General features: G+C 39.5%; 1 protein-coding gene across 1 annotated transcript in view; it reads left to right on the top strand.

Moving 5' to 3' along the window:
• Positions 1-15,790, top strand: part of CDC73 (cell division cycle 73) — a 182,376-nt gene that overhangs the window by 29,912 nt on the left and 136,674 nt on the right. Inside the window, exons 8-9 of the mRNA XM_005306881.5 lie at positions 6,859-6,957; positions 9,008-9,086. Coding sequence (XP_005306938.1) covers positions 6,859-6,957; positions 9,008-9,086 — 178 coding nt within the window. The remainder of the gene's footprint in view (positions 1-6,858; positions 6,958-9,007; positions 9,087-15,790) is intronic.

The following is a 15,790-nucleotide window of genomic DNA, read 5'->3' as shown; positions in this document are numbered from 1 at the left end:
CACAACAACACTGCAAATCTGATGGTAGATTTTATGATCCCAATCTTCATTTCATCTTTATGGGAGTTTACTTATGTCTACATTAGTATTTGTAATGGAGATCAGCATACATATTTTGTATGTACGTTTTTTTTGTTCTGTATAAGAACATCCCCAGTCTGTGTGTTGCCTGCAATTAAGGCCAGATTCCTATGCCCTTGCTCATGTAGACTGCTGTTAAACTTTACTCCACAAATAATCCCATTGAATTCTTTGGGACTACTCATGAAGTACTATTCTGTTTCGGTTTTGGAATTTGGTCCTAAATAAATAATCCATCACACAGGAGCAGCATTTCTTAAAAGAGCTTGTCTACGCTGGGGAGTTGCCTTCAGGCCTTAGTTTCCTTACCTGAATAGCTATCGTGGAGTGGCTCTCCATGTGAACGCTTACTGTACATTGAGTGCCATTGTGCAGTTTAGGTTAGTCCACTTCCAAAGTGGATTACGTTAAACTGCCCAAAGGCACTTTTAGTGCAGAATAAGTGTGTCTGGACAGGGAGCTAGCACAAAATAGCTATTGCATTTTAAATTCACACCCTTGCTTATTTTACAATAGCTTTTCTATGTAGACCAGCCTCATGGAAATCTGGAAGTCCATTTTCCATAAATGTATCTGTAGGAAAAAAATAGAAGTGAAGCAAATAGACTTCTTATGCAGTTTTAGTCATTGTCTTTCTTTGACATCTTGTGTTGTTTATAGCTGTTTCAAACTCCTGAATTAGTCTTTATTCTGTTTCACATAAAAATTTCAAATATCTTTTTAATATAAAACTACTAGTGGAATAAAGTGTAACAATGCAGAACAAATGAGGTGTGAAATCTGTTCTACAAAACATAATCCACACATTTAATGGAAATATCTATCTGAATTTTCTGCACAGAATATAGTACACTATAGAACTGCTGAAACCTCTAATTAGAACCCTAGGAAGCAATACTTTATTCAAAGAGCAGCTGTTTGTGAAAGGTAGTGTGTGGTGGTTGTATTTAGAGTGCTACAGAATTTAATTCAGCTTCTAATCATTTCACGTTCTTTAAACATCTCTCACAATCTTAAAATGTATTACTTACTGCAGGGTTCCATAATAAATCTCATGCACACTAACCTAACCACAGACCCAGTAGAACTTAGTTGTCAGTCCATCAGTCTACTTCTGTCTTAAAAGCCCAACTAAAAAGATGGGTTAAATGTGGGTACCACTTGCATTAAAATAATACTGGAAGTCCATCTACCAGTCGGTAACAAGCCACAGTACAGACAAAATCTGCATGTAATATAGTTTGACATAGAGATCTGCTTGGGCTTAATTTTTAGATGTGGCAGGACCTGAATCAGAGAGGGTGGAGTCATTTTCCAATCCAAACCTCTTCTCTACCTGCCAAGCCTGAGTTAGTACCTCCATTTCCTGCCTGTGGTTTTGGAATGGCAGTGGCTTCATGTGCTGGCGAATGTCTGCCCTGCCCCTGATGCACTGTGTATGCTGTGGATGGAGAGATGCTGCAACTCATCAGCATGCTCACCCCGCAGCACATGCAGAGCAGTGATGTGGCGGCGGCTGGCTGCCAGGTGCAGGGCACTTTGAGATTGCAGTGCCTATCCTACGGGCGAGGAGGAGGAGAACCGACCTGATCCAAGCCGGGGAGGGTCTGGTGGTCTTCTCATTTGACCTGACCTGGATCCAATATTTGTAATGGGTTTGGGTCAGGATGAAGGGCTCTAGTTTGACCAACTTCTCACTTGCCACCCGAGACTTCCATTCTGCAGGCACCGGTGTCCATCTTGTAACTTATAGAAATGAGGCCTGAATTAGCACCAGTTGGGCAACATTTGCGCTTCCCCATGGCATTTAAAAACCAAATGGATAATTCTGGAAGTAAAGATGGACCATCTGACTATGGAGCACTCCGTCGTCGTCTTCGTGATTTAAAAGAAAATGATTTGTTGTATTTTCCTTGCCCCCCATCAGCAGCTGTCCTGTTCTCTCTCTCTCTCTCTTTTCCCTTCCCAGCAGATTTTTTCACCCTTTGATTGATATTTTGGTGACTTCAAGATTTTTTAAAGAGTAAATGGAAAATTCTGATTAACTTTTGTATTTGATAACAAGTTTGTCCATATAACATAATGAATAAATAGCAGGTACATATGGACTCAGAAGCAACTAGAATAGCTTCCACATGACTGACAGTAGTAACCAGACAAAGAGAAATGACAAACCATGGGATTTCCATGTAGTCAGTTTTTAAAGTACTTTTCAAATTACCCAAAGATTTCCATAAGGAAGCCATTGTTAGTTTGTGCCCCCAAATGGGGGAATTTTAGTAATCTAAAAGTGCACAATTTGGAATTTAAGCTAAATTTGGAGCAGAAGCTAGAAGAATTTTCAGACACATGTGTAGAGATGAAAAATGAAAGCTTAATGTTGCTTCTACCTTTCAGGCCTTTGAGGAAGCACTAGCTACGTAGGTCAGCTGGTTGTAATACTGACTTTGACTGTCTGTCTTTTTTTCTGTCACAAGATTGTAATTATGCATTCCAGAATGAGCCCACATACAACAGTGAGAGCCTCATTTCTGGATGTTTACTCTTAATATAGATGTAGGACTAAAGAGATATAGATAAGTATTAGTTTAGTATAGTTAAGTATTAGTATTAGCTGCAGCCAGGACTGAAAATTATAAGAAGCAGGACTGACTTCATTGTGTGTGTTGCCAACTCTGATGCCCAAACAAAACTAATCATTGTCTACCATCACACCACTATATGCAGAGCTGGTCTGACCATTTTGAGTGCACCCCAAACTTAACTGACTTTAAGCATCTCTGTGGGTGAGTTTTAGATGTTCTTCTGCAGAAGCTAAGCCCAGCTAAAGAGTCGCGCCTCCCTCCCTTTCCTCTCCATACCCTCTTCCCCAAGCTCAAAACTTATTTGGAGATCTGTGGAAATCTCATGGTGTTCCCTATGTCTCTGACTGCATCTTTGATAGTCATGTCTTTATACATGTTGTCAGGCTGACAATATGCTGCTTCTTGTCTCATATCTGAAGAAATGGTGATTTAGTCATGGTTTTACACTGGATCATGTTACTGAAAGCTTTATTCCGCTGCAGTTTCTTTTTAAAGAGACTGTTCTAACGTACATTTAAATATACTGTAGCATTGGGGAGGGCAAACTTTTTGGCCTGATGGCCACATCTGGGTATGGAAATTGTATGGCGGGCCATGAATGTTCACGAAATTAACAATACAGAGATATTCAAATAAACTTTCTTTATTAAAGATACATTTTAGTAGAAATAAACATAAAACCTTACTTACTATTATAAATATACCATCATAACAATGTATTACAATAATTAAACCAAATTTACCCCCTTTCCACGCCTTTTCTCTCTAGCCTGGATTTTTTGGGCGTCAGCTTCCAGTCGTTGGAACTCATTGAGATTCACCAGCCCCTGCTCTCAGAAATCTCCTCCCATGTAGATCTCAACAGCCCATAACTTTGAAAACCGCCACTGAGCACTCCCGGGCGAACTACTCTGTTTTATCCTCAACAGTGGAAAACCAACACTACTGAAACATCAGTCACCTAAGCCAACAAGTAGTCGGCACGTGGGCTTGCACATTCCAGGCTCTGATGGCGTGTTTGGGTTGTGCAGCCAGAGTAACATGCATGCTGTCATGCAGGTCCTGAACACACACGGAGTGCTGGGCAGGCGCAATGGGTCAAGTCCCCTACCCTACTCCCGAGCGGGAGCAGCAGGGCAAGCCCCCGACCCCATTACCCGGCAGGAGCGACGGATTAAAAGGCCTGACAGGCAGGATGTTGCCTATGGGCCGTAGTTTGCTCACCCCTTTTGTAACATCTACACGCAGGTATCTTTGCAATCATAAATGGTTGAGTATACTCCAGTTTAAAAGGATACGGTCTCAGGCTAGGTCTATACTACCCGCCTGAATCGGCGGGTAGAAATCGACCTCTCGGGGATCGATTTATCGCGTCCCAACGGGACGCGACAATCGATCCCCGAATCGGCGCTCTTACTCCACCAGCGGAGGTGGTAGTAAGCGCCGCCGACAGAAAGCCGCAGAAGTCGATTTTGCCGCCGTCCTCACAACGGGGTAAATCGGCTGCGATACGCCGAATTCAGCTACGCTATTCACGTAGCTGAATTTGCGTATCTTAAATAGACTCCCCCCTGTAGTGTAGATGTACCCTCAGAATAAATACCATAAATAACCAGTAGCTTTGTTTTGGTGCTCAGGCTGCATCCATTCCAGGCTATTCTTGTATTGTTAGTAGAGCTGGTTGTGTTTAATAATAATAATAAAAGTCTCAAAAGCTTCAATTTCAATATAAAAATTGTTTTATGAATTTCTCCTCATTTTCTAACCAGTTAGAATGAAAATTTCCACATAAAATGATTTGCAAATATTTCCATAAACTTCATTTTTTGACCACCTTGAATTATTAGTTACATTTTTTAGATGGGGCAACACCAAGGCTTAAGCAGGCCAGCATTGTTCTAACTGAAGCAGGAGTCTCAAGTTCTGCAGGCTCTTTGAGTAGGACAGTGTGTTTGGTGGATGGTTGCATTGACAGACAAGCCCACAGTGCTCCAGAATTGGTGGTTGCTAGGTCACCCAGCTTAGAAGCTGGGAAATTCTCTGAAAAATGTTTAGTTGAATTATTTTTTCTTAATAGATTCATATTTGGGTGTTAACCTTATAGTCCCTTAACTAAGGTTTCTGCTAAGATTTCTCAACCCAAAAGAACTTCAAATCTAGAACTAAATTCCTTGAAGCTTTTTCTTTCAAAACTACTATTTCAGTTCAAGGAAATCCTTTTATCCCTAAGAACAGCTTTCAGGAGAGGAAGCATTGGAGTTAACTGACCAACCTATTTACTAGAGCCAGGTAAATTAAATTGGAACAGATTTTGCATTAGTGTTTTGTTCTTCAACCTCTCATTTAAGTGATTTTTCGTATAGATTGATTCCAGTTCAGAAGCCCTTTCTTGCTCTGTCTTGATTGGACATCCAGTTGTTAGTATTAATATGAAATCTTGACCTAGAACTGTACATTACTGTGGGAGAATCTACTGGGATTTTTATTTTTTTACGTTATTTAATACCTTAATGTTTCTTTGAATAGGGGAAAGCCATCATGTGTTATAAATGGTTTGTAGGAAGTTGCTTTTACTTTGGCAATCATCATTACTGATAATTATCAGTAAGGAAGGACATCTGTTGTGTACATATGTCATTTGCTTAACTTGAAGTGCATCTTGACTGTTGATGCAAAGTGTTAAGTAGGTGCCAAATTAGCATTTATATTTTTATTTTGAAAATCAGAAAATAATCCTAGCAATATTATTTAGTACAGAAAATGTGAAAACACTGGATAAAACATAATAGAAAACCTGCCCAATAGTAAATTAAAGGCTGAGGTACATGACATGTTAATGAATTAAAATGATTAGAATGAGATCTTTGTTTGAGTAGAGAGATTCAAATGCCTTTTAATATAATTTGTTACCTGCCTTCCTATATTCAATCCATATAGAAACCAATTCAAAGATTTCTTGTTACTCATCACAGTAGTAACTAGGTGCCAATTCAAAATTAAATATTAAAAAAAAAAAAAATCCTGTCTTTATGATCTGAGTCTGCTCCCATCTGCACAGCTAACCTAACTGGAACACTTGTACTTACTTATTTTTAAAGCTATAGACATGGGCTGTTATGCACCCTCCAGAAGAAAATGATTCCAGAGCAGAGAACTCCCTTTGCTTGTCAAAAGTGCTTTGCTCTGCCCTAGCAGTTTTACTTTGAGGACAGATTGTGTTCTGGCTACTTGAAACGGTTATGACAAACCATGGGCTGAGGTGGTTTCAAACAGCTGTATTCACAGGGTTGGTTAAGGCTTTACGTACAACCAACATCTTGTATTATACCCAGAAGCAGACTGAGAGCCAACTCGGAGCTGGTGAAACAAACATTGTGTTCATAGTGGCTTGCCTCTCGTAAAAGAAGAGGGGGTATTCTTCCATAACTAAAGTTTGAGTAGTTTTGCTGTAGGCTGAGCACTTCTTAAAATACTTCAGCCTGGAGATGAGAGCAGCACAGGAGAGGATGCATTGAAGGAGTTAGAGTATCTGGGCCAGCCAAAGATGGGAAGGCACTTTATACTGCTGCTGCAACCTGGAAATCTCGGAGCACCAATGGGTCCACTAAACTCCTTTGATTACAAACTATTGAGATAAGAGAAACCATACTATCTCTGTTGAAGTAGCAGTCATAATCAGATAGCTTTCCCTTTCCTACCAGCATAATAGGAATTGCTACATCAGACCAGACCACTAGTCAATCTAGCTGGGGTCGGTACATAATATGTCACCTTTGTATTGAGTTTGATGGCTGTTTTTCATTCAGAGCTCTGTTATGGAAAGGAAGAAAATCGTAGAATCTGGTTTCAATCAGGATAATATAGTGTTTGGTGGTGACAGGCTAATGATTGCTGAACTTAGGAGTCTCCATATCTTCGAGGGGCCTCACCTATATTGAACAGACTGGGTGATGTGATGGAAATCCATGAAATGTGTGAGAGTCCTGGCACAATGATTCAGTTCTTCAGACACTCCCAAACAGGGGTGAACAAAGTCTCTATAACTTGTATGCAGTTTTCCTCTGTTTACAAGTAGGCATACACTCTTTGAAGCATATGCGTTGACTCAAAAAATGTCTTCTAGCTGTATTTCTAGTGTTCCAACCAGCTTTGATGATCAGTGGGATTCATAAGTGTCTAACTTGTTTTCCAGAACTTTGCCAAGAATATTTTTGCAATTCTTCAGTCAGTAAAAGCCAGAGAAGAAGGTCGTGCACCTGAACAGAGACCTGCACCGAACACAGCACCAGCAGTAAGAAATAACTCTTCTTATTATGGACCTTGTGGTCGTGGCTCCATAGCTGAGGTTGAATTGAGTAAATAATGGCAAGAATTCTTTTGAAACTACTCTTCATTTAGTTTGGTTCTAATTTAAATAAATTACAGTAACTTTTTCATGCAGAACTTTTCCTTAGATCATCTTTACCTTAAACTGTATATAGTGGTTTTGGAGGAGTTGAATATGCTTCATTTGTTCAATATGTGTTTGCCACTTTCAGAACAGTTAATGCCAACTACTGTATGTACCAAACACTCACTAGCATTCTGCAGCTACTTGGAAGAAGTAAATTAGATGAGACTATCACCATTTCCAGCAAAATGCCTGGCTAACTGTATTTTTTGACAGATAAAGTAGTAAAATATTTAAGAATCTGGAACATTAGTCATGAGCAGCAACAGATCAAACTAGCTGTTCTATGCCTGTGTCAAATCAAAAAGACAGATTTGCTACAGACTAGGGACCGAGTGGCTAGGCAGCAGTTCTGCAGAAAAGGACGTAGGGGTTATAGTGGACGAGAAGCTGGATATGAGTCAACAGTGTGCCCTTGTTGCCAAGAAGGCTAACGGCATTTTGGGCTGTATAAGTAGGGGCTTGCCAGCAGATCGAAGGACGTGATCATTCCCCTCCATTCGGCATTGGTGAGGCCTCATCTGGAGTACTGTGTCCAGTTTTGGGCCCCACATTACAAGAAGATGTGGAAAAATTGGAAAGAGTCTAGTGGAGGGCAACAAAAATGATTAGGTGGCTGGAGCACATGACTTATGAGGAGAGGCTGAGGGAACTGAGATTGTATAGTCTGCAGAAGAGAAGAATGAGGGGGGATTTGATAGCTGCTTTCAACTACCTGAAAGGGGGTTCCAAAGAGGATGGATCTAGACTGTTCTCAGTGGTACCAGATGACAGAACAAGGAGTAATGATCTCAAGTTGCAGTGGGGGAGGTTTAGGTTGGATATTAGGAAAAACTTTTTCACTAGGAAGGTGATGACGCACTGGAATGGGTTACCTAGGGAGGTGGTGGAATCTCCTTCCTTAGAGGTTTTTAAGGTCAGGCTTGACAAAGCCCTGGCTGGGATGATTTAGTTGGGGACTGGTCCTTCTTTGATCAGGGGGTTAGACTAGATGACCTCCTGATGTCCCTTCCAACCCTGATATTCTGTGATTTACATTTTTATTGTTCAGGTCTATCTAGGCATTAGAAAAGCAATGGTTTTGAGTTGTGATGTTGACTGTTGAGTTTTATTAAACTTAATAACTAAATTCTTGAACTCCTAATGGTAATCTGCTATGAAAGCCAGTTAATCTTACTTCAGCTTATTTTGATACCTCTGTGTTATATGCCAATGTACCAGATTGGTGTAGCAAGATGAATTTCAACATTTAAATGCTTGCCTTATGCTGAATTTCATAAATTGTTCATGGGACTATTCAGACATACGGTTTGGAATGATTGTAACTGTGTGACTAAGTCACCCATGAAAAAGATGCATGAATCGATATTTAGTGCATCATTAGATTGGCAGCATTTTGAAAATGCATTTTAAATGTGCCTTTTTTCCTCTCAATTTAATCTTGTTCTGTAGGTTTAGCACCTCTTTAGCTTAATCAGATTTATGGTGGAGTCTTCTGTGCATGTGGCAGAAGAACCAGCCGTATGTTGTTAGATGACAATTCATTCTTGAGCCCCAAGATGTTAGCAAATGAATGGGATTGATAACTATGGATTTCGTTCATTTTGCTCAGTTAATATGGCTTTCTGTTACTTTTGTCTTGCTTCAGAATGTTGTCAGTTCTTTAGATTTGCATGCCATTAAGTATTTTTTTAAAATATACTATCTTAATAAGAGGTTAAAATGAAGTTAATTAAAAGTACAAACTGTCTGAAAACTTCCACCTACATAATGACCCAAAACTGTAAAGTCAGTTTACATACAATATTTTCCAAAGTTCAGACACTAAAATGTGTTAATCAACATACATTTTGAGATGCAGTAGCATATCTTGTTTGCTAATTTGTTTTAGGATCCCACTTTGCGGACTAAGCAGTCTATTCCAGCTGCCTACAACAGATACGATCAGGAAAGATTTAAAGGAAAGGAAGGTAAGTTGATCTCACAGTACTAATTAGCATTAAGGAAACACTGCATTTGAGAACTGAAAAATGAAACTGACTAGTCTGTTTTCATTGTCAAAGCTGAATAAAGTGCCAAGTATAAGCCCATAAATGATGAATGAAACGTTTTCACATGTAGTCTCTGGAAGTAACACAAGCTAGGAATCTTATTTATTAAAAATGATTTTTTAGTCTTAGCCTTTAAGAAACCGATTGTCTAGTTAAAAACAAAACTTACATGTTAAACACTTTTTTATTCAGTTTCAAGGCAGAGACAGTGTAAGTAGTTTCAACTCATAGGGCCTGGGTATGCACATATATTAGTCAAGCCAGTAATCAACTTCAATACTAATTAAAAAAAAATCTGATAGCGTATCCTTTAAATAGTATGTCCTGAAATTAAAGAGAAAAAAATCCTTAAAATTTTTTTTTTAAAAAGTTGAAGGTTCTTCTGTTTCTAATAGGTGCCTCAAATATTTTGGGTCTAGTATATAATATGTTCAGGTCCATTCTTTTTCAACCAACTCCCTCTCAAAGGAGGGGAAAGGAGTGGAGATTTGCCAACCTATACTTTCAGAGGCACTGATACATACCTCAATGCTGCACTGGTGCTCTTTTTTTTTTTATTTAACAGTTTTTAAATGGCAAGATTAATTCATAAAGACTGGTGTAGTGTTCGTGGAAATTGCCTCAATAACTTTATAAAGTCAACCACAGAGCCAGTGACTGGCCTTCAGATTTCTTAGGAGAGTGCTAAGAGAACACCTGGGGATCTCTTCCCTAGCAGTCAATCCACATTGTGGAACTGCTAGTCATTTGACGACTTGGGCACTAAGAGTATGTCTTCAGTACCGGCTGGATCGGCGGGCAGAGATCGATCCAGCAGGGATCGATTTATCATGTCTAGTCTAGACATGATAAATCGATCCCGAGTGCTCTCCCATCGACTCCTGTACTCCAGCTTGGCAAGAGGCGCAGGTAGAGTCGACGGCAGAGCAGCAGCAGTCAACTCAGGGTAGTGAAGACACCGCGGTAAGTAGATCTAAGTACATCGACTTCAGCTACGTGAAGTTATTCACGTAGCTGAAGTTGCATAACTTAGATCGACAGTGTAGACCAGGCCTAAGTCTCGTGTATGTGTGTGTATGTATGTGTCTGTGGTGTTGTTTTTTTTAAGAGTACAAAATTTTGAAAAATTTGGGAGTGTAATTTAATTAAAATCCATGTGGTGCAGGAAGAGCTATGGTTTTTGTATCTTAAACAACAGAGACTAAAGATAATTAGTAGTTCCACTGTAGTTCTCATTACAAATAAGGAATGCATTTTTTTTCCTGTACCATACAGTGTACATAATGTGTGTGGCTTCAGATCCCACAGTTCTTCATATTTATAATGTATTTATGTACACTTCAGTGCTACATTTAATATGAGACAGTGAGCTCCTGCTCTGAAGTACTTATAATCTAAAGACAAACGCAGATACAATAAAGCTATCCAGTTAAGGTTATCTTTTTATGGAGACCTTATGGGACTTGGGATTCTGGGAAAGATTTGAAGGAAAAGAGGGCTTATTACTTGGCTTTGAGGCACAGTAACTCTCAGTACCTTCCATTATCATTAATGGTGATTAATAATTGAGACAAACCTGGGTCCTCTGCATTCAAAGGTTCTAGCCCATGTGGGTTCTATAATATATTCTCTGTATGGCTTCTTTTTGATTGGGTGAGATTGAGACTCATGGTGGCTTCTCAGGTACCCATAGCTTTGTAAAAAGGAAATGTTCACATTCTTATTTCTAAAACTATTTCATGTCCTCAAAAATAGAAGCCATGGCTTTACATCTTTAAAAACCAAAAGCCCTGTGGGTTTAGCAGAGCATGGTAATAAACACTGACAAACCTTTAAGCAGAACACATCAGCCTTTGACAAAGTGCAAATAATTTTTGGAAATGTAACCATCTGATAAAAATAACCTTCAATGTATGATGTACTGAACATTCAAGTGGAAAATAGTTTTAAGCTGCGAAAACAGTAACACTTCATAACCATCAGCAGCTAAATGTCTACTGCCCTCAGTTTTTTGCTCTGTAGTTTCTCCTTAATATTCTGCAGGTCAAGCAGCTTTCATGCCATCCTTTTAAACTTGTTATGATTCTGTCCTGTTTTTAACAAATTAAGTCTGACAGCTGACTTTTAACAATTAGATTTTATTAAAAATAAAAAAACTGATAGACTGGCATATTCATATTTTTTCTATTGTATATCCATTCATTTTATGGATGAAATCACATGTTAAATATCTAAATGAATGCATAGTGCAGCGGTTCTCAAAGTGTGTGTCGGGACCATATTTTAATGGGTTGCCACGGCTGGAGTTAGACTTGCTGGGGCTGAACATGAAATCTGAGCCCCACCGCCTGGGACCTAAGCCTTTCAACTTTGGGCCCCTCCACCCAGGCCTGAAACCCTTGGGCTTCAGCTTTGGCCCCCTTGCCCAGGGCTCCGGTGGGCTCAGGCTTTCCCCTCCTCTCTCTCCCCCTCCCCCCCCCCCCCCCCCCCCCCCCCCGCGCGGTCTTGTAGTAATTTTTGTGTTGGAAGGGGGTTGCGGTGCAATGAAGTTTGAGAACCCCTGGCATAGTGAAATGCATTTGGAAGATCAGTTGGCCTGGGTGAGAGCAAATCATATCGGGCACTAATGCCAGTCTTGAAAACATAGAAGAAAGCATGTTGTCTTGTGTTAAGAGTTGAATATGTAGTGTGGCATTCATTCTTGTTACCAACAGGATTAGTTTTTGTAGGGTTGCCTTTAATATGATAACTCTTCTTTAGAAAAAGTCAGAATGTAATAATTGATTATAGAAAGAGGAGTGCAGTGTGCTCAAACTTGGTGACCACAGCTCTTTGATTTCATGAGACCAGGATCTTTTAAACGACAAAATTCTCCCAACTATACAGATTTCTTGTCTATTGCTTGTATCATATTTTATATACCTGCTTTTACAATTTGAAACCTGTGTCAGCCATAGCAATGTGCACTTCTTGGAAAGACTAATAGTTCACCTATCAGTCAAACTAGCTACTATTTGATTTCCATATGGTATAAAATGTAGGGAAGGGAAAAATCATAATCTTTTCAGAGGGGAGATAATGTGGTTCTGAGCCTTGTTATATCTGGATGGCTCAACAGCAGTCTGCCTCATTATTAAATGTGTGCTAATCGAAGCACCCACAAAATACAGTTAAGTTAAAAAAGTAAATTGTAGATATGTGCAGCATAGTGATTAAATATGCACACAGTAATCTCATTATTGTAAAAGCAAACAGACTGAACTCTAATGAAATTGATAAGAGCTCTTTTAAATCAAGTACAATAGACAACCAAAATTTCTGAATTGCATTTAACAAAACAAACAAACAAACAAAAAAAGCCCCCTTCTCTCTCTGTCTCATGCCTAGGCAAGGAGGGTGCAGTTTCCCCATGGAGTTAATTAACACCAAAGAGTAACTGGCTGGCAGTGTTCTTGTTCTTGTGACTAGGATTGATGGCACTTAGATTCATTAAGCATTTTCTAGTAGTTTCTTACTCTTGTGTGGATACAGTGTGGACATACGGAGGTGGGGAGTAGTTCCCTCTGTACCCTAGAGGGAAAAAGAACCTTGTGTCTGGGTTGCGCAATCCTGGGATAGGAATCCTAGCAACAGTTAAACCTAGAGAGAAGACATAGGTTGAGCTTTATCTAGTGAAATCTTATTATATTAATTAAGACCAATTCTAGGGAGGGGGATAGGGTATTTTTGGGCTTTTCACAATATACAAAGTATTTCAGAACAGAATTGGAAAAGAAACTACTTATGCTTTAAAAAGTATCACCTCATTAAGCACTAAATTTTCATACCCTGTACAAAGGCAGAGTACAGAACCTATTAGGAACATAATGCAAAGTCTTGCAAAATGGGGGAACAGATGAATCCTCAACCTGAAGCTGGAACTGTGAAGCTACTCTGCAACTCCTGCTGCAGTCTGTGGGGCATAAGACAGACTTAAGGGAGAAGAATTCCTTACATGAAATATATTAGCACAGCATTTATTTTTAAATATTTCTAGTTCTCCTAATACCATGTTGGTAATAAGTTAAAAACTTTGTGTTTCATCTTTATCATTTACCATTTGCTTTTTGTTCTTTTTATCTTTGTACCACATTGTCAGTATTTTAGCAGATTTAGCAATAAAGACCTATTAAGTCCAAAATTTTCAAAAGTAACTAGAAATTGTGTGTCCAACTTTTGACACCTCAAGGGAGCCTGATTTTTTTAGAAGATGTTAAAGTGCCAACCCTCTGAAAATGAGGCCCCTCTAACAAATCTCATGTTGGGCACCCAAAATCATTAGTCACTTTTGAAAATCTCGGCATATAATCACTGGGTGAAATTCTAGGGCCTATGATATGTAGGAAGTCAGATTATCATAATAGTTCCTTCTGATCTTAAAACTCAATATGCTATTAGTATTTGAGAGTAACAGGAAAACTCACTGAATTTTCCTCCATAACGAATAAATATAAGGATAATATACCAAAAAGCATTACTCATGCTGTCCTGAATAACCTTCTTAAAAACTGGAACTAAATTATATATACAACTTGCCACAAAAATAGCGTGTGTAGTCTTTTTAACTCTTCTATCAGAGGATCATGCAACATTAGAAGAGTTTATTAGTATTAAACTAATAATTACTGCGTAAGGACTTAGATTCTTTTAATCTCAATTTTACTACAGTATTATCCATGGCGGTCTTAATTAGGAAATTGCTTTCTTATGTGGGTTTGTTTCTACCTTGGATATTTCAGTGTGTTGGCTTAGTATGGGAATCAGGTTGCTTGTTAACATAAGCAATTTAAAACGTGTAGATGTAAGATAATGGGTTAAAACACTTTAACCTGGCAAGATATGGTAAGTAGACTGCTGCGTTGCAGCCAAGTTTCTGTATGTCCTGGGATGGATCGTTACTCAGAAGGTGGTATCAGTTTGCTCACCTAGACGGCTTGCCTTACAGTCTCTATGCCAAATAGGACAAGTTCTGTTATACACTGCTCTACAGCCAAAATGCTTCTGAAATAAATGTAGTCAAACTTTACTAATTCTGGGTCACTGAGAACGAAAATGATGCTTAAAATTGTTGATTGGCTCTAGTTTTCAAGATATGCTATTGGGTCAGTATATACGACCCTTGACTTGGGAATGGTGGAGGATAAGTGAGTTATAAAGGGAAGGGAATCTCAGTTTAAACCAGAAATGACTAAAATACATCTTTGACTGGGTCTATGAATAAATCTATGACTGGGTTTGGACAGTACTTGCTTTTTAGGCAAAACAATGAATGATGCAATCTGAAGCTGGTATTGCATCATACATGATATGAATTGCAAAATGTTATTCCTAGAAGTCATGGATGATGTAATCATAACGAAGCTTACATCACTCTGCTGAACACATTGCCCTATATCAGCTCTAGAAATCATACAGCGTCATGCTCTCTTATTTGTCAGTTTTTGATTTTGCAAAGGGACACATTTCTGTTTAGCCAAAGTGAGCAGAGATGCCTCGTACTTGTGTGAACAGTGCAGATAACTTCTGCTGTGTTTGTGGTGAAGTGACTTTTGCATCACAAAAGCGCAGTATCACCACTATGGTTAAGAAAGCCTATCACCTTTATTTTGGCTGCAAAATTGGAGATCAGGACAAGAGGTGGGCCCCACACATATGCTGCAACACTTGTGCAACAAATCTTCGCCAGTGGTTGAACAGGAAAAGGAAATCTATGCCTTTTGCAGTGCCGATGACTTGGAGAGAGCCAACAGATCATACCAGCAATTGTTACTTCTGCATGGTGCCTCCAGTTGGGAAAGGTGTGTCAAAGAAGAAACAGTGGACTGTGCATTATCCAAATATTCCATCAGCTATACGCCCAGTACCCCACGGAGAAGGACTGCCGGTTCCTGCTGCACCAGAATCATTCTCACTTGAGGAAGAGGATGAAACTTCTGGTCCTGAACTATCAATGTCACAGGACCCACATTTTCTCCCATCCTCCTCCTCTGAATCACACCTCATAACACAAGGTGAACTGAATGACCTTGTCAGGGATTTGGGACTACCCAAGAGTAAGGCAATGCTGTTGGGCTCCAGACTACAGCAGTGGAATCTCCTGGCAGGTGATGTTAGGGTTTCCATGTTCCGTGACCATCAAAAGGATCTTGTCTCATTCTTCTTCATGGAAGGCGATCTTGTAGCCTGCAACAACATCGATGGTGTGATGGCAGCCCTCAACATCGTTCACGATCCAGATGAGTGGAGACTGTTCATTGATTCATCGAAGACCAGTCTTAAAGCTGTTTTACTGCATAATGGCAGTGTTTTGCCATCAATTCCAGTTGGTCATGCAGTCCATCTGAAGGAAACCTATGACAACATGAAACAACTTTTGAGGTGCATAAACTATGACCAACATCAGTGGCAGCTTTGTGGCGATTTGAAGGTTGTTGCTCTCTTGCTTGGTCTGCAGACTGGATACACAAAGTATGCTGTTTTCTCTGCGAATGGGATAGTCTTGCAAGAGATTCCCACTACATCAAGAAAGATTGGCCACTCCGACAGTCATTGGAGCCTGGGAGGAAAAGTGTTCAGCATCCACC

The sequence above is a fragment of the Chrysemys picta genome, chromosome 8 (genome assembly GCF_011386835.1).
Source record: "Chrysemys picta bellii isolate R12L10 chromosome 8, ASM1138683v2, whole genome shotgun sequence".
NCBI lineage: Eukaryota > Metazoa > Chordata > Testudines > Emydidae > Chrysemys > Chrysemys picta.
The sequence above is the reverse complement of the archived record's forward strand: the minus strand, read 5'-3'. Positions and strand labels throughout refer to the sequence as shown.